Source organism: Theropithecus gelada, chromosome 20, assembly GCF_003255815.1.
Source record: "Theropithecus gelada isolate Dixy chromosome 20, Tgel_1.0, whole genome shotgun sequence".
NCBI classification, from domain to species: domain Eukaryota; kingdom Metazoa; phylum Chordata; class Mammalia; order Primates; family Cercopithecidae; genus Theropithecus; species Theropithecus gelada.
The window spans coordinates 48,146,107-48,170,842 of record NC_037688.1 but is presented as its reverse complement, the minus strand read 5'-3'; the positions used below and the strand labels follow the sequence as shown (position 1 = coordinate 48,170,842).

At 47.7% G+C, this 24,736-nt stretch overlaps 2 protein-coding genes across 3 annotated transcripts in view; one reads left to right on the top strand and one right to left on the bottom strand.

Annotated features, from left to right (window-relative positions):
- The window catches only part of GLYR1 (glyoxylate reductase 1 homolog), a 46,475-nt gene extending 25,067 nt beyond the window's left edge, over positions 1–21,408 (bottom strand). The window contains 7 exon segments of the mRNA XM_025371548.1: positions 115–201; positions 8,597–8,839; positions 9,375–9,513; positions 19,154–19,233; positions 20,249–20,285; positions 21,304–21,383; positions 21,385–21,408. Coding sequence (XP_025227333.1) covers positions 115–201; positions 8,597–8,839; positions 9,375–9,513; positions 19,154–19,233; positions 20,249–20,285; positions 21,304–21,383; positions 21,385–21,408 — 690 coding nt within the window.
- UBN1 (ubinuclein 1) overlaps positions 20,365–24,736 on the top strand; it is a 37,884-nt gene continuing 33,512 nt past the window's right edge. Inside the window, exon 1 of one of the 2 annotated variants that reach the window (XM_025371547.1) lies at positions 20,365–22,473. The gene's annotated coding sequence lies outside the window, so the exon portion shown is untranslated. The remainder of the gene's footprint in view (positions 22,474–24,736) is intronic. The other variant, XM_025371545.1, reaches the window with a different exon arrangement.

Sequence of the window (24,736 nt, the reverse complement as noted above, 5' to 3'; positions counted from 1 at the left end):
AATAATAAATTAAGCCTCACACACAAGAAAAGGACAAAAAAAAAAAAAAAAGAGGATCACACAGGAACCTCGCCCTAAGCTGCAGCTTGTCCTGCCTGCAGAAGAGGTCCTTACCTCGCTTGCGGTTGGCTGCCATTTAAACGCGGCCATCGGTCCGGCCATCATCCCCTTCACGGTACTAGACTCCGGGATGGTGAGATCCTACAGAGGGAGGGACAGGGCATTTTAAAATCATATTCAAACCCCAGTGAAATCCCTTGCAAGCTCCACGGTCTAAGTGAAAGTTCAAGCCAACCCCCAACCACTGTTCTGATGACTGACTGTCCCTCAGGAAAAACAAGCCAGTTCTTCCCATTAACACAAAGTGAGTCTTTCTTCTCAATTCTGGAAATAATGTGGGCTTATGTCTAAATTTCACAAAGATGGAGGTAATTAGAAAGCCCAAGTATGATCTGCAGTACTGTCTGCAAAGTTGCGGAGTAAATGCCATATAGTGAATACCAAACATTAAGAAATAGCAGTGGCGGCTGGGTGTGCTGGCTCACGCCTGTAATCCTAGCACTTTGGGAGGCTGAGGTGGGCAGATCACGAGGTCAAGAAATTGAGACCAGCCTGGCCAACATGGTGAAACCCCGTCTCTACCAAAAAAACCCAAAAAATTAGCCAGACATGGTGGTGGGCGCCTGTAATCCCAGCTACTTGGGAGGCTGAGGCAGGAGAATTGCTTGAACCCAGAAGGTGGAGGATGCAGTGAGCCGAGATCGTGCCACCGCACTCCAGCCTGGAGACACAGCAAGACTGCATCTCAAAAAACAAACAAACAAACAAACAAAAACAACAAAAAAACAAGAACCAGGAGTGGCTTCAGCAGAAGGAATCCAACATATTTCAAAAAAACAAATAAAACCACATGGGGCTGATGAGGTCTGCTCACATTTTACAGCTATTATGACAAAGGCTGAATTAAACTCCAGGGTAGCCGGAACCCAAGAGCCTGAACTCTCCTGAGACGGACACAGGAGAGGACATAGAGGACGTGGTGAAACGAGCAGCTCCTCTTCACGTTCTTCCTGGGCAAAGGGTCCTCTTTCCAATTCTTTTTTTTTTTTTTTTTTTTTTTGAGACGGGAGTCTCGCTCTGTCTCCCAGGCTGGAGTGCAGTGGCGCAATCTCGGCTCACTGCAAGCTCCACCTCCCGGGTTCACGCCATTCTCCTGCCTCAGCCTCCCGTGTAGCTGGGACTACAGGCGCCCGCCCCCGCACCCGGCTAATTTTTTGTATTTTTAGTAGAGACAAGGTTTCACCATGTTAGCCAGGATGGTCTCGATCTCCTGACCTCGTGATCTGCCCGTCTCGGCCTCCCAAAGTGCTGGGATTACAGGCTTGAGCCACTGCGCCCGGCCCCCTCTTTCCAATTCTAACACTGGTCTGGTCCCTCTCGACTGCTCTGATGTTACCTTGCACTCCCTTTCCCCAGTCGCTCCCTTCCAGCCACAGTGGCCCTCCTGACACCTCCTGCCTAGACTACTCCTGAGGTTTTCTTAGTCTTAGAAAATGCCTGCTCCATTCTATTAGGCCGACATCTTTGGACCCCTCCCTGACCCCTCTTCTCTAATCACTGGCAATGAATGGGGCTTTATAGTTGGGGATCTGCCCAACCCCTTCTTCTCACCATCCAGGCTACCAATATCTAAGCTCAGGCCATTGCTGGCCACCTGGACAATTGCAAAAATAAATCTCCCGGCTTCCACTCACAGTCTAGTCTCTACACAGCAGCCAGTCATCTACCAAAGGGGCCAATCAGATCCATGACACTTCTCTGCCTAAAACTGGCTTCCAGTCTCACATAGTAAAGCCACGGGCTTCATAAGCATGGTCTACAGGGAGGGTCTTGCAAGTTCTGCCATCTCCCACCCATCCCACGCCAATCTCCAACCTCAAGTCCTATTTCTTCCTCCTGTCACTGCTCTCCAACTCATTAGCATCCTGCTGGCCTTCCACCCAGGCCCCAAACACACCAAGCATGTGCCTGCCCTGGCTCCCTTGTGCTACTGGGAACGTTCTTCTGACAGTTATCTCCTTGGCTCAGGCTTGCTTTAGGACTCTGTTGAAATGTCACCTTATCAGAGTAGCTTCACCTGACCTCTCTGTATTTTTGCCCACAGAACATGATGCTGATGTGGATCATAATGAGAAAAAATGCTTTCATAGGGCTTACTACATGCTAGATGTCACTATAAGTGCTATTTTATATGTACGTTCTCATGTAATTCTCACCCCTTCATGAAACAGAACTACTATGATCTTTTTTTTTTTTTTTTTGAGACAGAGTCTTGCTCTATAGCCCGGGCTGGGGTGCAATGGCGTGATCTCGGCTCACTGCAAGCTCTGCCTCCTGCGTTCAAGCGATTCTCCTGCCTCAGCCTCCTGAGTAGCTGGGACCACAGGCACATGCCACCACGCCCGGCTAATTTTTTGTGTGTTTACTAGAGACGGGGTTTCACCATGTTAGCCAGGATGGTCTCCTGACCTTGTGATCCGCCCCGTTGGCCTCCCAAAGTGCTGGGATTATAGGCGTGAGCCATTGTGCCCAGCCCTATTATAATCTTCTTCTACAGAATACAAAACTAAGGCACACAGAGCTTAAGTAACCTTGCTTAAGGTCACCGAGTCAGTCACTGGTGTGGTAGATACAATTTATTTATTTGGAGGCATAGTCTAGCTCTGTCACCTAGCCTGGAGTGCAGGGACGCAATTAGGGCTCACCGCAGCCTCAACCACCTGGGGTGGGAAGAAGTGATCTTCCCACCTCAGCCTCCTGGGTAGCTGGGACTACAGGTGTGCGCCACCATGCCCGGCTAACTTTTTCTTTTTCATTTTTGTAGATTTATTATTTATTTGCAATTATTCGTTTTTTGTAATTTTTAATTTTTTGTTTTTATAGGGTCTTGCTATGTTGGCCAGACTGGTCTCGTTATAACTTCTGGCCTCAAGTGATCCTCCTACCTCGGCCTTCCAAAGTACTGGATTATGCAAGTGAGCCACTGTGCCTAGCAGACTGACAGAATTTGGCTCCAGGGTCTGTCATATTAGAAGCACATCCTAGGAAAGCAAGAACTCTGCCAGTTTCGCCTACTCTACAACCCATGCTGGCATACAGTCCAGGTTCAATTGTTACTGAAGGAGCCTTGTCTGACTTTTATACTGCTTTCTCTCCAGGCATCTGGCCTATGGTAGAATTGCTCAGGAAACATTTGTTGAATTCAGAGGTTTCTGGGAGAAGAGAAAGGCCCAGCCCAGAGCTGCTCAAAAGAATATTCTGCAATGATACAGGGCGTGTCCTATATCTGCACTGTGTGATAAAGCAGGCGCCAGTCAAGTGTCACTGTGGAGCATCTCACAAGATAGGGTGATGGAGATGGAGAAGCTGCATTTTAACGTGTATTTAATTTAAATTTAAATGGCCAATTGTGGCTGGGGCAGCACAGCTGTCTGGGGAGGTGCAGCCCTAGGAATTGCCTAAGGACACAATGACCCAATGGGAACAAGGAGGAGGCAGCTTGTAGCTCTCAGTTTGGCACTAAGGAAGGGCCCCAACTCCTAAACTTCTGCTCCTTGTTTGAGTGTGGGATTCTGGGAGAGTCACAGACCTGACAGTGCTACTTTGATCCAGGTGGGCTGTGCCCAGAGTTCATCCCCAGAAAGAGGGTGGGTGGGCGCTGCTGGGGTGCAGCACTTACACGCAGGTCCAGACACAAACCCAGCCTTTCCCTGCCTGCCTCCGCCATCAAGGTCAGCCTTTTCCATTAATCCTCACGGGGCAGGAGATTATGTCCCGGAATGGCACTCAGCTGGGCTTTGCCCAGTTATCAGCCTATGTGGCTGCTCAGTGTTTCTGAGAGGAGCTCGCCAGCCAGATGACAATTACTACAGCAACACACACACAAACACCTTCCTCTGAGACTACAGGATATATCACATTTAAAACGCACCAAAATTCCAAAGCCCAGGCACCGATTCCCTACCCGTCTGAAGGTGCTGAACTGAAACGGCTCTCCGTCCTGTACCACTTGCCAGCTCTGTCCCCTCCTGCTCATATGTCCTTTCACTATGGGCCAGGCCAAGCACAAAGAACAGGTAGGAAGGACACCTCGAAGGGTCAACAGCAGCTAGAGCTCCTGGACCACAGACACACCTGGTTTTATTATGCTTTGTTTTATTGTGCTTCATAGGTATTGCACTTTTTTTTTTTTTTTAAACGAATTGAAGGTTTGTGGCAGCCCAGTATCAACCAAGTCTGTGGGGCCATTCTCCCAGCAGCAGGTGCTCACTTTGTGTCTCTGTCAGCATTTTTTTAAGCAATGAAGTATTTTTAACTTAAGGTATATACTTTTTTTTTTGAGATGGAGTTTCTCTCTTGTTGCCCAGGCTGGAGTGCGGTGGCGCGATCTCGGCTCACCGCAACCTCCGCCTCCCAGTTCAAGCAATTAATTCTCCTACCTCATCCTCCCAAGTAGCTGGGATTATAGCTGGGACTACAGGCATGCACCATCATACCCAGCTAATTTTTTTAATTTTTAGTAGAGATGGGGTTTCTACATGTTGGCCAGGCTGGTCTTGAACTCCTGACCTCAGGTGATCCACCCACCTTGGCCTCCCAAAGTGCTGGGATTATAGGTGTGAGCCACTGCGCCTGGTTTTTTTTTTGTTTTTTTTTTTTTTTTTTTTTTGAGATGGAGTCTCGCTCTGTCGCCCAAGCTGGAGTGCAGTGGCATGATCTCGGCTCACTACAAGCTCCGCCTCCTGGGTTCAACGCCATTCTCCTGCCTCAGCCTCCCAGGTAGCTGGGACTACAGGCGACCGCCACCACACCTGGCTAATTTTTTGTATTTTTAGTAGAGACAGGGTTTTACCATGTTAGCCAGGATGGTCTCAATCTCCTGACCTCATGATCCGCCCGCCTTGGCCTCCCAAAGTGCTGGGATTATAGGCGTGAGCCACTGCGCCCAGCCAAGGTATGTACATTTTTAAAAGACATATTGCTATTGTGCCACTTAATAGACTACAGTATAAATCTAACTTTTACATGCACTAGGAAACCAAGATGTTTGTGTGACCTGCAATGATCTGGAATCGAACCTGCAGTATCTCCAAGGTATGCTACACTACTCCCCAAATTAATAATTCAGACTCAAGGGCAGTCTGCTGTTTTACCGGGAGCTTGTGAGACGAGTCCCTGGAAGCCTGGGCAGTGGCCTCTGGGGTTCTCACTGCACAACTGGCTATTGTCGGTGAAACAAACCTAAAGAACTGATCAAATGCCTTGTACACGGGTACTGTTCTAAGTGCTGTGTCCACGTCAGTCATTTAACTCACACGGTGAACCTATGAGGCACATACTGTTATAATTCCTAACGATCAGATGAGGAAATTGAGGCAAGGATGCTTTGCTAAGTTCCTATACATGTGATTCAATCTCCGGGCCCTTGTCATAACCTCTCCTTTGTACTTCCCTTTATCCAATGAGAAGGTGTTTCTGTCCAGGGTGGCACAGGCGCTGGTGAGATGCGATGCTTCACATTCCAGACAATATCAATTTGGGAAATAGTGTAAAATCTGACAGCCCAGATTCCTTTTGGATTCCAGGAAATAAATTCAAAAGTCACATTACATTTTTTGTGGATCAATTTAGATCATGCTCCCTATAAAGTTCCCTCTGCACTGCAGCTGGCAGTTTTTCCAAACCTTAGGCTCACGGTATCCAGGGACAGCACCACTGCTCTTGCTCTCACCACTCACTTAGCCTTAGGTCATGTAACAGTAAGAAGGGCTGTCTCTCACCATAGGCCTCACACTGGCAGCCCACAGATATGTTTCTGTGGACCCAAGACATATTTTTTAACTAAGCACATTTAAAATTGGGATATTTCACATAAAAACCTGTATTTCCAGCTTTTCTCTTTTTTTTGAGATAGGGTCTCACACTGTTGCTCAGGCTGGAGCGCAGTGGTGCAAGTGTAGGTTACTACAGCCTTGACCTCCTGGGCTCAAGTGGTCCTCCCACCCCAGCTTCCCAAGTATCTGGGACTACAGGTGTGTACCACTATGCCCAGTTAGTACTTTTTGTTTCTTTCTTATTTTGTTGTTTTTTTGAGACAGGGTCTCGCTGTGTCACCAAGACTAAAGTGCAGTGGCATAATCTTGGCTCACTGTAACCTCCACCTCCTGGGTTCAAGTGATCTTCCCACCTCAGCTTTCTGAATAGGGGGCACTACAGGCACACACCACCAACTCCAGCTAATTTTTAATTCATTTATATATATATATATATATATTTTTTTTTTCCTGAGACAGAGTCTCGCTCTGTCGCCCAGGCTAGAGTGCAATGGCGCGATCTCGGCTCCCTGCAACCTCTGCCTCCCAGGGTCAAGCGATTCTTCTGCCTCAGCTTCCCGAGTAGCTGGGATTACAGGCATGTGCCACCATGCCCAGCTAATTTTTGTATTTTTAGTAGAGACGGGGTTTCTCCATGTTGGTCAGGCTGGTCTCGAAATCCCGACCTGAGGTGATTTGCCCGCCTCGGCCTCCCGAAGTGTTGGGATTACAGGCATGAGCCACCACGCCTAGCAAAAAAATATTTTAAAATAGAGATGGCATCTCCCTATGTTGCCCAGGCTGGTCTAGAACTCCTGGGCTTAGGGGATCCTCCTGCCTTGGCCTCCCAAAGTGCTAGGATTACAGGTGTGAGCTGCCATGCCTGGCCAACTTTTTAGTTTTTGTAGAGCTCGTCTTGAACTCCTAAACTCAAGCAATCCGCTCACCTCAGCCTCCCAAGATGCTGGGATTACAGGCATAAGCCACCACACCTGGCCAATTTTATCTATTTATTTATTTACTTGTTGTAGGGAAAGGGTCTTACTATGTTGCTCAGCCTGGTCTCGAACTCCTGGGCTCATGTGATCTTCCTGCCTCAGCCTCCCAAAGTGCTATGATTGCAGGTGTGAGATACCACACCTGGCCTTTCCAGTTTCTCTTGAGAAAAAACAGACAACCTGGCAGAAGCTGGCTGGAACCCTGTGGAAGGAGCATGACCTCTCCAGACTCCCTGACCATGGCCAGCCCTGCTGCTCTGAGCACCAAGGCAGGTCAGCTGGGGTGCCTGGTACCCGTGCCACTGCTTCTTAGGTCCAGTCAGCTACAGTTGCTTCTATTACCTGCCTGGGCTCACTGGTGTCTGAATTTTTGAGCCTTGATCCAAAGTCTAGTGTTTCATCATGGCCTTATCACCCAACTGTTTCTGCCAGCCATCTGGCTTCTTTTTCCTGCTGTTGGCAATCCTGCCACATTCCTGACACAGGCCCCTTCACTTTCAAATTCTTCTCTGTGGCCTTCTAAGACTGGCCCCAAATCTTGTCAGCAAGAAGGCAAGAGATGCACCCTGGCTGCTTTATCTCATCTTGCTAGCTCCTCCCACTCCTTCCTGCCCCGAGCACGGCATTCTTGTTGCAATGCAGGCTTCCGCCCTTCCCTCTTCTCCCTCTCTTCCTGAGACAAACCCCATCCCACTGCCTGGACTCAAATACCCTTTTACAAATTCACCTCCCGAATCTACATTTCTAGTCCTGAGGTCACACCAAGCTCCCAGGCTGTCTAGGCCTTGCCTCAAATTCTTGCCATTCCAAACTGGTACTCTTTCTCCACAAGCCACCTCTACATCCCAACTCCTCTAAGAAAGTGATCATCAGTTTCCCAGGAATGAAGCTGGAAATCCTCTTTTCCTCTTTCTCATTCATCCTCTATATACCCAGTTACAGAATCTTAAGAACTCTTCCTCTGAAGTGCCTCTCACCTATTTGCTTGCAACATTTGCAATTACCCCCTTATGAATGCACACCTAGCCTTAGCCTTCTAATTGGCTCTGAGACTTTCCCCTCTGGACTCTGTGACTACTGGAGCACACACGGGAAGCACACACTGCCACCGGCTCAATCACCTTCACAGGCCCCCACTGACTCCAAGACGCTTTAGTACCATGCTGCTTCAGTAGATCTTCAGGCCCTCCAAGATCTAGGGACAAGCTTCCTTTTTCTCTGCTCTCCTTACTATCCTCTCCCTGTTCGAGAGTATCTCCACCAGCACTGAGCCTCACACGGGCTGTGCCCTCCACCTCTGGAATGCCTTCCCTTCTTTCTTGCTAAGCCCTTCCCAGGGCCAGCCCTTGTGCACCGGCTCAAGTGGACTGCTCTCCTACCTCATGCTCCTATTTCACACCTGCATCCAGGCTGTGTCTCTCACCTGGAATATGGGATTCTTTTTTATTTTTTAAAATAAGAGTCAGGGTCTTAATCTATCACCCAAGCTAGAGTGCAGTGGTGCAATTGGCTCAATGCAGCCTTGAGCTCCAAGTCTCAAGCCATCTTCCTGCCTCAGCCTCCTGAGTTGCTGGGATAAGGCATGAGCCACCGCACCTGCCCTGCAGGATTCTTGAGCACAGAATTCTGCTCCCCCTCCGTGAGCGGAGGCATACTGTAGAGCTTAACTCGACCTTATACTAAAAGGACATCACTAATCCCGGAAGCTGCAGAGAGAAAACAAACCTTCTCATCCTTTGGGGGCCGGCCCCGCTTCCGGGGACTTTGCTCTTGGGCTCTTTTCAGAGGGGATTTGGAGCCTCTCTCTGAAGAGCCTGAAGACACCCTCTTCTTTCCTTCTCCCATGTTCTTCTTCACCTTCCCTTCAGACAGGCTAAGTTTGCGCTTCTCATCACCTGAGTTTGGCCTACTTCTCTCCTCACTGGAATTACGTCGATTCTTGTCATCAGCAGAATTGTGGGATGACGTCTGAAAGTTTAATAATAATAATGATAACTACCACCACAGCTGCTGTCGCCATCGCCACCACCATTTACAGGTGCCACGTGCTGCTACAGGCACTCTGTGTGGTCTCCTCACAGTGACCCTAGAATAGAATCTGCTGTCATCCCCAGACATTGGGAGAAGCAGATTGAAAGTCATTTTCCCTAGGTCCCAAAACTAGGAGATGGGACTTAAATGCAGGCAGTATATATATTTCAAAGGCTACGCTCCTAATCTGTGTGCTATGAAAGGAAGAAATGGCCTGTGCTAGACTCAAATGCTAGATATTTCTCCTGGGTCCAAGCAATTTTCCTAAAAGCAACAACCTACTCCAGAAAGGTTAGCCGCATGGAGTTTCAAGCTGATAAGCAAAATGCTGACACCTTAGAACTGAAGTAGCTTTCTCCAGTGGCATTTCAGAAGAACAAAGGTTTGGGCTTGGGTGACATTTAATCTGTTAGTTGCTACGCAAAAATCACCAGTCTGGCGTTGGTAGAAAGTGAACATTGTTGTCTCTCACCTGGTCTTTCCCTTTGGCTCTCCTGAGGAACTCTTCCACGGCATCTACCGCTTGCTGGAATCGTTTACCCTTGTTAATTTTTATCATTTCCTCTTTATGAGCATGATATGGCTTTAGCTGTTCCACTTTGATCCAGGCACTAGCAGAAAACAAAAACAGAAAGGGTATGATCCATATTGCATATGCCATAAAGTATCAACAACCTCACTACGGCACGGTTTAAATATCCATTTGGTTTAACTGGACTTTGCAACAGGCCTCACCATTTTTTTCAAAACATGCTATCAACCATCTCAGAGTCTCATGCCTAAAGTATATTTTCTTGAAACAAGTCAAGCAGAACCACCACCACCACCACTGCAGCAACCACAAATTAAATTCCTCCAGAGAAAGCACTGTGTTGCACATTACTTATTTCCACAGTTGTCTATCAGCTTCCAATGCCCAACCACATATACCCTGCCACTTGCTCAGGGCAGAAAGAAATCTGGAGACCCTTTCCCATTCTCACCAGGCAGCACAAATGGCCACACACGGATCCCTGGGAATCAGGGTACCTGGAAACGTGATAGACGACAGCAGCATTACTATGCAGGAAAATGCTTGCTGCTTGTCAACAATCGGAACCAGATTTATGATCTGTTGATCGACAGAGAATCAGGGATGTTACAGAGCTGAAGAAATGCAACATCTTCTAAAATTTGTGGCTCTTATGGATATTCACAGCCACTGAGCCTATATTTGTTCATAAATGATGGTAACCATGGCTACTAAACCACACAAAACACGGAACACATGGTTTGGAATAAGGGCAGCAGTTACAAAAGGAGGCATTTAAAAACGAGATGGCATGCTGTTTTATGATGTCTCAAAAAAAAGAAACAGAACAAGATTCTTGAGATTAAAGGTAGAAGAACACACATCTTTGATACTTAATTTTTAATTTCAACCATCAATGTTGGTGGTTGAAATTAACAGGATTTGACAGGAAAGTAGTCAGCTGTCAATTCTGGGGTACCTGGCCTGTCACACTAACCTGAACAAATCTGCTGCGGCTGGCTTTCTACGTTTCCCTCAATGACATGCAGCTTATAGAATCCAAGCACAAAATAATTTTACAGGCTTGACAAAGTATCAGTTAATTTACATGTTTTAGCCTGTGATACTCACAGCTTTCACAGCATAACCTTCAGAAAAAGTGGGTCAGGTTAAGGATACAGAAACCGACCTATCTCATGAACTTCAGGTTGTTTTCCTTATAGAAAGCTAAAGAATATTCACTAACAGCGTCAGTGTTAACCTTTGCACATAAAAATAATGTTACTAACCCTCCACCAGCTACCTGGACTTTGAGTGTGGTGCTGGTAGTTGTGATGATGGGGTCTGTGCAAAAACACAGCCCTGGGATCATCAGCCTGCAGATGACAGGCACTGAACCACTATCAGGCATGCCAACATGGCTAAGTGAGACGATGAATGGAGATACAGAAGCTGGTCTCCCTGGCACAGCTCCAACTAGAGGAGTTAGGCAAATTCCTTCCTTTTTATTTTTTTGGAGACGGAGTCTCACTCTTGTTGCCCAGGCTAGAGTGCAATGGCGCAATCTCGGCTCACTGCAACCTTGCCTCCCGAGTTCAAGCGATTTTCCTGCCTCAGCCTCCCAAGTGCTGGGATTACAAGGCATGCACCACCACGGCTGGCTAATTTTATATTTTTAGTAGAGACAGGGTTTCTCCATGTTGGTTAGGCTGGTCGCGAACTCCTGACCTCAGGTGATCTGCCCGCCTCAGCTTCCCAAAGTGCTGGGATTCCAGGAGTGAGCCACCGCGCCTGGCTTTTTTTTTTTTTTTTTTGGAAGGGAGACAGAGTCTTGCTTTGTCACCCAGGATGGAGTGCAGTGGCACGATCTTAGCTCACTGTAATCTCTGCCTCCCAGGTTCAAGCAACTCTCCTGCCTCAATTTTCCGAGTTGCTGAGACTACAGGTATGTACCACCACACCCAGCTAATCTTTGTATTTCTAGTAGAGACGGGGTTTCCCTGTGTTGGCCAGGCTGGTCTTGAACTTCTGGCCTCCAGTGATCCGCCCGCTTTGGCCTCCCAAAGTGCTGGGATTACAGGCGTGAGCCAGCAAATTACTTTCTAGTGACCAACTCATCTTAAAGTTTGAAATTCAACATGAGAGTGCCAATGAGTCCAATCTGCCAGGAGGATAAGTGGAAGGAGATTTTGACCTCAGATTTTCTGGCAAGTATATCCCTGAACTCACTCCCTTCCCTCTCCTTATGGGGATGCTAATGACAGGCCAGAGCAATCAGACACAAAGTCAGACCCAGCCCCAAAAGCCAGTGAAGCTACCATACTAACCCGTGGGTCTGAGATGACACAACCAGTATCAGGGAAAAGCTTAAGGAGTTGTGACTAGCCTCTTCCTCCTAGGAGCTTCTGTTCAGAAGCTGAGAACCATACACGTTCCCAACATAGGACCAACAAAGTGATTTTTATGGAGCCCCTTGAGATGGCACAACAGACTCCAAGACTCGCTAATCCCACCCATGCCATCCTGCTACCTCCATCTCCAACTCCCACTCCCCAGCCTCACAAGAACCTGATTCTGAGAGAATGGAAAGGTGAGGATGTCGTGAAGTGCCAAGAAATCAACCCATTTTTTGTTGAAGCATCTTACAAGGTTTACTGATTTCTGCTAGAAGGAACTGTACAGTCAAAATTCCACTCACTTTAAAGCGTTTCAGATACTGAAATTTTCCTCTTTACAACCACCTTCAAAACATTAAAATGGCTAAATGAACTGACAGTGTGAATAGGATGGTAAATCCAAGAAATGTTAATCTATTTAAGGAATCAACTTATTGCTGGAGAAGCATCCTGTTACATCAGAAAACAGCCATAAAAAACCAGCTTGGCTGGGCACAGTGGCTAACACCTGTAATCCCAGCACTTTGGGAGGCAGAGGCAGGTAGACCGTGGTAGTAATTGCCTGAAAACAGCCAAGGTCATTACAGAGAAGGAAAGGGAATGTCTCATAAGATATCTGGCTACGTGGAGATGATCAAGATAAAAAGCAATGCATGTTATGTGCCACCATTCGTGCAAAGATAAGGAAAACGGACTGACCATGCACTGATATCTCTGGAGGGACACAACATCAGAAACTGGTCTAACTGGGTGTCTGTGGGATGGGGATGAATGCAACTGTTTCAGTGTTGACAGTTTTTTTTTTTTTTTTTGAATGGTGAACGCATATTATCTTGAAAAAACCGAATCAATACAAAAGGCCTCTGCCATAGAACACAGGCTATTCCGACTGCCCAGAGGGTTTCCTCCATGACTTCCTGGTTTGTAGGTTTGCTCTGGTGGGTTGCTCCTGCCTGGCTGCTGGCGTAACTGCACCTGTAACACAGCCAAATTACCGTGGTGACCTGACACACTTCCTATAAAAAGTCTCTTCATCTATGAATACAGAACTGCCACTAAGCCACTCTCAGATTATTCCAACCAAAATGAATTAAAATCTGGTATTTTCAAAAACTTCCACATTTCTGATTTGCTTTCCTCTTAAATGAAAATCATACATGTAGGGCCAGGTGCGGCGGCCCACACCTGTAATCCCAACACTTTGGGAGACCAAGGCAGGTGGATCACTTGAGGCCAGGAGTTCAAGACCAGCCTAGCCAACATGGCGAAATCCCATCTCTACCAGAAAACACAAAAGTTAGCTAGGTGTGGTAGCATGTCTGTAATCCCAGCTACTCAGGAGGCTGAAGCAGGAATTGCTTGAACCCAGGAGGTGTAGGTTGTAGCGAGTGGAGATCTTGCCACTGCACTCCAGCATGGGTGACAAAGCAATACCTGATTTAAAAAAAAAAAAAAAAGAAAACCATACATGTAGATACCGTATATTAAAGATGTCAGCTTATGACTAATCTTGAACCCCCTTACATTTGTTTCAGCCTTTGCATAGACAGGTGACATGGGCTGAAGCCTTGAAGCTAAAAGAAAGAGAAAAGGAGAAAGGGCGGGGAGAAGACGGGGGACGGAGGCAGACAGACAGAGAAAAAGAACACACACACACACACACACACATACACACAAGCATAGAGTCTAAAGGTGAGAACAAGCCGGGCATGGTAGCTCACACCTGTAATTCCAGCACTTTGGGAGGCCGAGGTCAAGAGATCAAGACCATTCTGGCCAACACGGTGAAACCCTGTCTCTACTAAAAATACAAAAATTAACTAGGTGTGGTGGCGTGCGCCTGTAATCCCAGCTACTCGGGACGCTGAGGCAGAACAATCGCTTGAACCCAGGAGGCGGAGGTTGCAGTGAGCAGAGATCGTGCCACTGCATTCCAGCCTGGCGACAGAGCGAGACTCTGTCTCAAAAAAATAAAAATAAGAATAAAAATACAAGTGACAACAAAGATGGGGCCAGAAGGTGTGGGTTCTCCATTTGCATTTGGTGAATACTTCGTAAACAATTTCTATGCATGATTTTTAAAAAAAAATCCTAGGAGCTTCTGGTCAGAAGCTGAGGACCACACAAGTTCCCAATATAGGACCAACCAGGTGACTTTTTTGGAGCCTCTTGAGATGGGACAACAGACTCCCAAGACAAAAGGGGCTGAAGATTACTGAGGTGTTCCAGGTTTAGTTCTTCAGAAGTAAAAACACCAGAAAAAAACACACACAAATCAGGTGCAGGTGAAAGGAAAAAGGGATGCTTCCAAGCTGCTATGTTAATTATTAACCACAAATTCTTCCAAAACAGCTACTTTCAGTACTGACTCAGACACCTCACATCCAGTGAGACCTGTCCACTTTAGATGTGGCTTGATGGAAAAAGTACCACTGGTCTTTCAGTTTCCTCATCTGTGAAAAAATAAAACCAGAAAGATGACCCTGTGCACTTCCTGAAAGGGCTGCTGTGAGGACTGGAGGTGAAGACTGCCATGGAAACTCGCGGGTAGGTACTTGCAGCCTCTCCATTGTTTGTCCACAATCTGTTGAAATGGTTGGTTTCTGGTGGCTTCTGAGCACTTGTAATTTAAATGAACACTCCCTCCATTCCACTGTCATTTATAGCCACTGATGAAACTTTTCTTTCTTTCTTTTTTTTGAGATGGAGTCTCGCTCTGTTGCCCAGGCTGCAGTGCAGTGGCACAATCTCAGCTCACTGCAAGCTCTGCCTCCTGGGTTCATGCCATTCTCCTGCCTCAGCTTCCCAAGTAGCTGGGACTACAGGCGCCCGCCACCACACCCGGCTAATTTTTTTTTGTATTTTTAGTAGAGACGGGGTTTTACAGCGTTAGCCAGGATGGTCTCGATCTCCTGACCTCGTGATCTGCCCACCTCAGCCTCCCAAAGTGCTGGGATTACAGGCGTGAGCCGCTGCGCCCGGCCTCTTTTTTTTTTCAGATGGAGTCTCACTCTGTTGCCCAGGCTGCAGTGCAGTGGCGCGATCTTGGCTTACTGCAAGCTCTGCCTCTGGGGTTCACCTCTGGGGTGAGGCGCAGTCCAGCTTCTACAGGAGCCACTTATGACTTTGTCTTCACAAGTTCTCATCCCTAAAAAATCCCCTTGCAATACCTGTCTACACCACCTCTTAAACACCCATTTTATCCAGTGCTCCTCACACTGGTCCTAACGCAGTCACGCCACAATCTACTTGCAGTGCCCATCGCCAAAATCCTCCAGGCCATTGGCTGTTTCCTACATCCTGATCCTGTGCTTCCTTCAGTCTTTGCTTCTCCACATTTAAGAGTCCTGCTCTTTTGTCTGACTCAGTTCCCTTTTCGGGATCTTGGCCAGTTCTAACAGATCCCTTTGGAAGCATGATCTGAAGTACACATAGTATTCCTGATGAGGCACAGTACAGTTTCACATCAAGGTGGAATCATGCATGATTTTGTACTCAAAGCCTTTTTGGTAAAAAGAGCATACCTGGCTGACATCCTTTAGGAACTTCCAACTCTCATATTCCTTTCTTTTCAAACACACACACACGCTCGCTCTCTCTCTCTCTCTCTCTCTGTGTCTCATAGTGAGAGTCTCCATCTCTCTGTTTTCCATACTTAAAGGCATCCTGGCCCAATGTCTGCTAATACCTGCTGTATGGCAAGCCACATTCTACACAAGTGATACTACTTTTCCTTCCTAACCATGAGGTAGGGGGTATCATCCCCTTATGTGGAGGACACAGAGGCTCAGAAAGGTGAAATAGCTTGCCCAGATCAGGGAACAAGGTGGAACTGGTACCTGAATGCACATTAGGCCGGTAACCAATCCAGAGCTCTTTCCCCCAAAGTAATCTGCTGTCAGCAGCCAATCTGGAGATCTTACCTTAATAGAAAAACACATTAACCCACCCCAGCACTGATCACTAAGGAAGTGTTCCTCCTTTAGAGAAGTACTGTACATCTTTCCCCTTCATTTCCTTTCTCTAAGTTCACTGTCTACCCAAAAAAGATAACACTAGTACCACAGCGACTTCATTTTTATAGTTTTTTACAATGTCTAACTCTATCCAAGGAGTTTAAAAGGTTAAAAATATTGCATTTAGCAGTTGCTTTGTATCCCACTTGTTTACAACCATTCAAAGAACCTTAGTCAGTTAGAAATTATATCATCACCACCACCACTATAAGGCTATTTTTGTCTTCAGCAAGCACATCACCACTGGCTTCACCTGTTTGCCTGGTTAAGCTCTGAAATTAACTCAACTCCAATTTTCTGTGTCCTATTTCTAGCACTTGTTATAAACAAGGATCACAGCTTATTAATCTAGCCTTTTAGCATTTAAAAAAAAAAAAAATATATATATATATATACGCACACACACACACATCGGGGCTCGGCGCTGTAGCTCACGCCCGTAATCCCAGTACTTTGGGAGGCCACAGCGGGAGGATCACTTGAGCCCAGGAGTTTGAGACCTGCCTGGGAAAGACGGTGAGAACCTGTCTTTCCAAAAAAAAAAAAAAAAAAAAAAGGTAAAAAATGTAGCAGGGCACAGTGGTGCACACCAGTGGTCCCAGCTGCTCGGACTGCTGAGGCGGGAGGATTGCCTTAGCCTGGGAAGTCAAGGATGCAGTGAGCCATGTCTGTGCTACTGCACTCCAGCCTGTCTCAAAAAAAAAACAAAAACCAAAAACAACAAACAAACAAAAAAATAAGGAAACAATAGCTTTCAGGCTAGGCTCCCTGTAATGAGACTGAGTTCCCATTTTTGTTTCAGACTTGTGTAATTATTTGTTTAGCTAATGAAGTTTGAGCCAACCATACTGCCTCTGTTATTCCTAAGCACAACTTACCTCAGGCAGGGAGCCTCTCCCTTTCCATAACACCCAGCTGAATGCCAATTGTTCACAGCATCTCCACTGCCTGAAATGCCCCTACAGTCCTCGTCCATCCAGATTCTACGTATCTTCCAGAGCTGGATTCAAATCCCATCTCTTCAGTCAGTCTTCTTGGATCTCATGGCTCTCCACTGATCTCTCCCTCTTCTAGAATTCTTTTTCTTTTTGAGACAGGGTCTAGCTCTGTCACCCAGACTGGAGTGCAATGTTGTGATCATGGCTCACTGCAGTTTTGACCTCCTGGACTCAAGCAATCCTCCTGCGTTAGCCTTCTGCATACCTGGGACTACACTAGTGTGCCACCATGCCTGGCTATTAAAAAAGAAAAAAAATTTTTTTTTTTTTTTTTTTTTAAGCAGAGACAAGGTCTTGCTATGTTGCCCAGGCTGGTCTCCAGCTCCTGGGCTCTAGCAATCCTCCTGTCTTGGCCTCCCAAAGTGCTGGGATTACAGGCATGAGCCACTGTGCCCAGCCTAGAATAAATAATTATCTGCCATCATTCATTCTGCACATAATCTTTTTTTTTTTTTTTTTTTTGAGACGGAGTCTCGCTCTGTCACCCATGCTGGAGTGCAGTGTCCCGATCCATCTCTGCTTCCTGGGTTCAAGTGATTCTCGAGCCTCAGCCTCCCAAGTAGCTGGGATTACAGGCACACACCACCACTCCTAGCTAATTTTTGTATTCTCTGTAGAAACGGGGTTTTGCTATGTTGGCCAGGATGGTCTCGAACTCATGATCTCCAGTGATCCACCCACCTTGGCCTCCCAAAGCACTGGGATTACAGGCCTGAGGCACCATGCCCGGCCAAATCTTCTTTTTTAAATCCATGGAATTATAAGAACATTCCCTCTTCCAGAAGCTCTGGCTCCACAGCTTCAGGCCAGCGATCTCCTTGAAATACTGCCACCACAGGCTGCTAAGCTGGCTTGTGATAGAGAACTGGGGCTGGCTACATCTGTAAATATGAAACCAGGAAGAGCACTCTGACATATAAACTCCTGGATGAGTGAAGAATACTGTTTATAATATGTTGCTTTCTAAGAAGAAATACTTTAACCATCAGAATTAAATTTACCAGAGAAGCCAGAGACTTTTTTTAAAGTCTAATACTGTATTTTCCTGTAAGAATAACAGAAATACAACTACTTAAAGAAATCAAATCGGCTGGGCACGGTGGCTCTCGCCTGTAATCCCAGAACTTTGGGAGGCCGGGGGTCGGCGGGGGCAGATGACTTGAGGTCAGGCAGGAGTTTGAGACCAGCCTGGCCAATGTGGTGAAACACTGTCTCTACTAAAAATACAAAAAAATTAGCCAGGTGCGGTGGTGTGCGCCTGTAGTCCCAGCTACTCGGGAGGCTTAGGCACGAGAATTGCTTGAACCCGAGAGATGGAGGTTGCAGTGAGCTGAGATCACGCCATTCCACTCCAGCCTGGGTGACAGAGTGAAACTCCATCTGAAAAAAAAAGGTCAAACCATCTAGCTAGACCCAGGTAAGCAACTTGACATAGTGATGAGAAAGCTAAACAAATCACTAGTAACTCAAGTTAATGCATGTTCTTCCCCTCACTGCAACATGCTATATGGTCAAAGAGTCTCAGATTAATGGTCCTGGTTTCCCCAACTTAGGACAGATCCAGCAAAAAGGCCTACTATAATAATGTCAGAACAAATCACTTAGTTTTACAAATGAGAACAGGATTGAACAATTACTTTTATTAAGGTAAATACAATTTTAGTTTTCATTGTATACCTCAAGCATGAACCACAATGATATATAGCATTAAAAGAGAACTGAACATGGCTTTTACAAAAATAACTGCCAGCTGGGCGTGGTGGTTCATGCCTATAATCCAGCACTTTGGGAGACCAAGGCAGGTGGATTGCTTGAGTCCAGGAGTTCCACATCATCCTGGGCAACACAGTAAAACCCCCTCTACAAAAAATCAGCTGGGCATGGTGGTGCACACTTGTGGTCCCAGCTATTCGGGAGGCTGAGGTGAGAGGACTGCTTGAGCTGGGGAGGCAGAGGTTGTGCTGAGCTAAGACTGTGCCTCTGCACTCCAGGTTGGGTGACAGAGTAAGTCCCTGTCTCAAAAACAAAAAGGAACTGCCTTTGGAGTTGGGTAAAGAAACATGTGAGAAACTACTTCGATGTGTTTATTACATTTAGAAGGTAAATGAACCTAGTTCTTGCCTGACTTAGTTATAGGCCTAGGACAGTTGTCTAGGGCAATTTCTGCAAGAAATTGCACCTTTATTTAGGTATGAAGCCAGAGTGAGATGCCAGTATTATATATTATAAGAAGACTGAACTAAGGATCCTTAGAATATTTTCAAAGCAGCTCAGACTCCAGGTAACCCAGAAAGAAAGGTAAAGGGAGACTCCTGGTGAATACTACTCACTGATCTTCTGTTCCAAAAAATTTCACAAAGAAGCATTTCTTTCCACGAGGTTTCTTCAAGTCCTTTGGTGGATTAACAATCTGGAGGATAAAAGGGGGAAAAAGGTTGGCTGGCAACGCACAGCCCACTCTCTAGTGGCTCCACATTGCTCTACACAGCTCTATGTTGGGAAGAAAAAAGTAAATTAAAATGACTTACAGATAAATGTATTTATATACAAAACAGAACCCAAGGCCTAGTACTTGTCTAAATCTCCCATTTTTCTAGAGATTTGTGGAAATGTGTAGATATTCTACAAGTTCCCAATATTTAACATGTAGCACAGTGGTCAGCAAACACAATATCCCTTTCACTGTAGAGGCCCTGTTTTACAAGCAGTTAAAACTAAGATCAACAACATCTCCTGCCCCCCCACCAACCTGCCCCGCCCCAATGTGACCCCATCATTACTGAAAAAAAGCAGAGGACACTCTTTGAAATACTTCCTGTGCAGGAAGAGTTGAGACAGGACATAGTGAAAACAAAGGACAACTGAGGCACAGAAAACACCATATTGCAAAGAGACCATCTAAAGACACTTCCTGGGCTCCAAGCAAGAATATAAAAACACAACATTTGGAAAGCAATGATGGATCACCTCATGCAAAATCTGGAATGCCAACTTCTGCAAAGAGGCACTGGAGTAGCACATATGGTAACATGGAAAGAAGATTTAAACTTAGTTGGGACAAAAATACTTTGGCTTTTCACTAACCTACATTTAGACTTCTCTTCCTGGATAATTTATATTTTCTTCTCCTTTTGTTACATTTAAGCATAAAGCTAAATTCAGATTAGAATTATTTCCGGGGTTAAAAAAGAAACTTCATAAACCTCCTCTAAATCAAGAAATAAGCGTTTAGAGCAGATTTAAAGATCTGGAATATACTGCATTGCCTTTTAAAAAATAACTGATACTAGGAGAAAAAAAATTCTAAGTGCCATCTGAATGGGCCCAGTTTAACTCAATACTAGAAACTGAGAGGAATGCATCTTACATTCTCCACCTCCTCAAACCCAACTTCAGATATCTTCCTTTAGTAGCAAGACACTCACCTTTCCTGGCCAAGGAGGATACCGGCCGAGTTTCCCCCTAGAGAAAACACACAGAGTTAACACTCGACCTGGAAAAGTCAGCCTATCTCCTTCAACCCACTCAGTACGCAATTTATTTTCCTAAATCTCTGCTGGCATCCTCAAGTGCCGGAACAAAAGCTTCCACAGCTGGGCCCAAGACCCTCAGAAGCAAAATGCAAAATTGTATACTTATGTGCACAACGTGTAACCATTCTTCTGTTGACAAGGAATACAAAACAATACAACTGTCAAAAGTCACTTGTCTGGAGCTTCTTAATGACGGGGGTGGGAGGACAGCTTCCTCTGTAAACACAGACTTTCCCTCCCTAAGTCTGGTTTAATTCAACAGGAGACCTGCCTGGCTTTGACAAATGCTAATGGAAGCCTTCCTCTGGGTGGAGAAACAAGCTATGCAGCTCGAGGGAGGCGGCGACAATCAGCCTTGGTTCGGGCGGTTGTCTGGGACAGAGAAGCAGAACGCGGGAGGCACCCAAGCCTGCACTGGTCACTGCCAAGCCATTGGTTGTAAAGAACTACCCCTCCGTTTCTTCGCGGGGCAACGCCAGAAGTCCGGTTTAGACAATCCCAGCTGAGCCGCCTGCACAGGTCGGCTGCATCGCAACCTGGGCTTTGACCGAATGGCACCGGCGAGATGGACTCGCAGGTCCGGTCCCCGGCGCTTCTGCTTTCTGGGAAGCCCCAGCAAGACCCCGGGAACCCGTCGTCCAAGGAAGCCTCGCGGCACTGGCGGGTCCTTTCACAGGGGCCGCCAGTATCTGGGCCCCGAGTGCAGAACCCTCCCGGGCGGCCTCGGGGATCAAAGCCGGTGCCCGCCGTGGCCACCCTCGGCCTCGGTCCCCCGGGACTGGACTGCCCCTTCCGCCCGGCGCCGCTGGGAAGCGCCGGCACCTTCTCTTCCCCTCTCTCCGCGACCTGGAGCGCACAGAAAGGCAGCTCCGGGGCCGGCAGCGAACCCCGCACCCTGGCGGGCAGCTCCCCGGCGCGTCTCGGTTGGCCCGGCCGCCCGGACTCACCACACCAAGTCGCCGAGCCGCAGACTCACAGCCGCCATCTTACAACCCAACCACCGCCGACGCACGGGCCGCCGGGAACAAGCAGGTCGCCTCGGCGCCGCCCATTGGAGTGGGTTCGACCACGTGATGGGGGCCGGCTGTCATCGGCCACGCCGCTGCTCTGACGTCACCGCGCCTGTCGGGGATCATTGGCTGGCCGAGCGGCACGTGACGCGAGCGCCGCGGTCTCCGCGCGCCGGAGCGCAGAGACTCCCGGCTCTTTCCCCCTCCCTCCGGCTCGTGACAACGAAGCGTCCGCGGTCTGAGGCGGCGGCGGCGGCGGCGACGGTGCGACCGGCTGAGCGCGACAGGGAGCCGGCCTCGCGGCCCGCCCCGCCCCCGGGCCTTGGACTCCGCGCTCCTCCCCTCTCGGCGCTTCCGTTGAGGCCGTTGGTCCTGCGCGGGCCCCGGGGCCATTCCCGAGCCCGAGGCGCTGGTCGGCCCCGTCGCTGCGCCCGTGAGCTGCCGTGACGGAGCTCAGCGCGGCCTGGAACTCAGCTTCCGCCGGGTCTGGGCTCCGGCGCCCGGCTACTCTTCTTGGCCGCAGACCGGGGGGCCCTGGTGTCCGCGCCTGTCTGCTCCTACCGCCCGTGTTCTTTGGAGCGCTCCTCCCGACGGCCGCTTTCGGAGGCGCCGTCTGAGCGCGTGGTCCCGCGCCGCAAGTTCTCCCGGGGCGCCCGGAGGCTGCTCCCCCGACCCCTTGGTGTGCTCAGAGTGGCTGTACGGACGTCGAGTTGGCATTTCTTCGCTTCCTCCTGGGCCGGCGCGCGGCGCGGCACACCAGGCTCCCCTGGGCGCGGGGACCCGGTCATGGGCCGAGGCGCGGGCCGCCCGCCCGCAGGGAGCCACGGCTCGGGAGCCGACCGCTAGCTGCGCCGCCGCCCGGGGACCGGCATGAGGACCGCCGCGGGGGGACGTCTGCGGCCCGCGTCGGCTCTGGGGACAAAGGTGCGTGTCTTTGTCGGGTCCGGGCTCTCCCGTTAGCCTTGCCGTAGTTTGGCACTTCTGAAAAAGTTGTGACAACAGGAAGACAGATGCCGGGCGTAGTTTGGACACTTGAAAACTGAACCATGAAGTGGGAAGTGTTAGCTGCGGTTGAGCGCAGCGCCGGCCCAAACTTCAACAGACCAGGTAGAAACACAGTTTTGCAAAAGATCCCAGACCTGATCACAGACTCCACAGTGTCAAGGAATGACTTAGACTTGGTGTCGGGCTCTTGTTGAGTTCCAGCCTGCTGGAAAAGGTGGCGGGTCCCCACGCGTTTCCCCAAGGCATTTTGGTGGTTAGAGGTTTCGGTTGCAAGTCGGTGTTTAGCGTACTGGGTCGTCCCGCAGCCTGATTTTTTTTGGGAGATCAGTTTCCCTGAAGTACCAAGAATTAACTTCATGAACTGTCATTTTACTGTGTGTGTATTTTTAAGACAAAATGATCTTGAAAGCGTATTTAAGATACTAGGGAATAATTTGATAAAAATAACATGTTCCTGTGTAAAAATTCTTACTTTGTAAGGAATTGAAGGATGTTTTAATAACTTAATTGAAAATATGAATCTTGGCTGGGCATGGTGGCATAAGCCTGTAATCCCAGCGTTTTGGGAGGACCAGGCGGGGGGACCACCTGAGATCAGCAGTTCAGAGACCAGCCTGGCCAACACGGTCAATCCCGTCTCTACTAAAAATACAAAATTAGCCGGGCGTGGTGGTACATGTCTGTAGTCCCAGGTACTCGGAAGGCTGAGACAGGAGAATCGCTTAAGCCGGGAAGCGGAGGTTGCAGTGAGCTCAGATTATGTCACTGCACTCCAGCCTGGCGACAGAGCGAGTCTTGTCCCCCCACGAAAAAAAAAAAATCTTAATCAACATTGCACCAAAACCTAGAGGCATTCCCGTTAACTTCAGAAACATGGTACATTTCTGCCACTATTAGATAATATGAATGTATTGCCTAATATCCTGAAAGTTCTAGCCAGTGCAATAAGACAGGAAACAAAAATAAGAAATGCAATTTTTGGAAAAGGGAAGACAATTCTTATTTCCATGGATGATAGGTCTGTCTCTTTTGGGGGAAAAAAAAGCCATTAAAATAAGAATTCAGGAAGGGTACTCATTATAAGTTGGAATACACAATTTAGTTTTTCTGTTTCATCAATAACCAGTTTGAAAATATAATGTTTAAAAGGATATATATGCACGGTAAGAAAAAACATAAAATTCCTGAGAATAATCAACAGACAAAGAAGGCTAGTATTTTCTCAATAACACCAACTGAGGTTTTTAAAGGGGGATCTTTGTTTTTTTTTTTTTTTTTTTTTTTGAGACGGAGTTTCACTCTTGTTGCTCAGGCTGGAGTGCAGTGGCAGGATCACAGCTTACTGCAGCCTCGACCTTCCCAGGCTCAAGCCATCCTCCCACCTCAGCCTTCTTAGTAGCTGAGACTACAGGGGTGTGCCACTATACCTGGCAAAGTTTTTTTTTTTTTTTTTTGAGACGGAGTCTTGCTCTTTCGCCCAGGCTGGAGTGCAGTGGTGCAATCTCGGCTCACTGCAACCTCTGCCTTCCGGGTTCACGCCATTCTCCTGCCTCAGCCTCCCAAGTAGCTGGGACTACAGGCGCCCGCCACCATGCCTAGCTAAGTTTTTTGTATTTTTAGTAGAGATGGGGTTTCACTGTGTTAGCCAGGGTAGTCTCAATTTCCTGACCTTGTGATCCGCCCGCCTCGGCCTCCCAAAGTGCTGGGATTACAGGTGTGAGCCACTGCACCTGGCCTACCTGGCTAATTTTTTAAAAATTTTTTGTAGAGAAGAAGTCTCACCATGTTGCCCTGGCTGGTCTTAAACTCCAGCGATCATCCTGCCTTAGCCTCCCAAAGTGCTGGGATTTCGGGAAGTGAGCCACTGCACCTAGCCTTGAGAGGGGTGGTTCTATGTGTATAATTCTGCACTTAAAATAGTGTTCAACTCATTAAAGTTGAATATTTATTAATAATTACTACTATTTGAGACACAGTCTTACTGTTACCCAAGGTTGAGTACAGTGGCACAATCAGCGCACGCTTCAGCCTTGATCTCCCTGGCTGGAGGGATCTTCCCACTTGAGCCTCCTGAGGAGCTGGGATCACGTGTGCACGCCACCACACCCAGCTGGTTTTTGTATTTCTTGTAGAGATGGTCTCACTGTGTTGCCCAGGCTGGTCTTGAACTCCTGGGCTCAAGCAGTCCTCCCACCTTGACTTCCCAAAGTGTTGAGATTACAGGCGTGAGCCACTGTGTTGGGCTAAAGTTGAGTATTTAAAAACTTGGCTATTTTTAAGCCTTTTAAGTATTACTCACAAATCTTGTTTTATTTACAAATATAAGAACATTTATTTAAAAAAAAACTTGATCTTTGACAAAGGT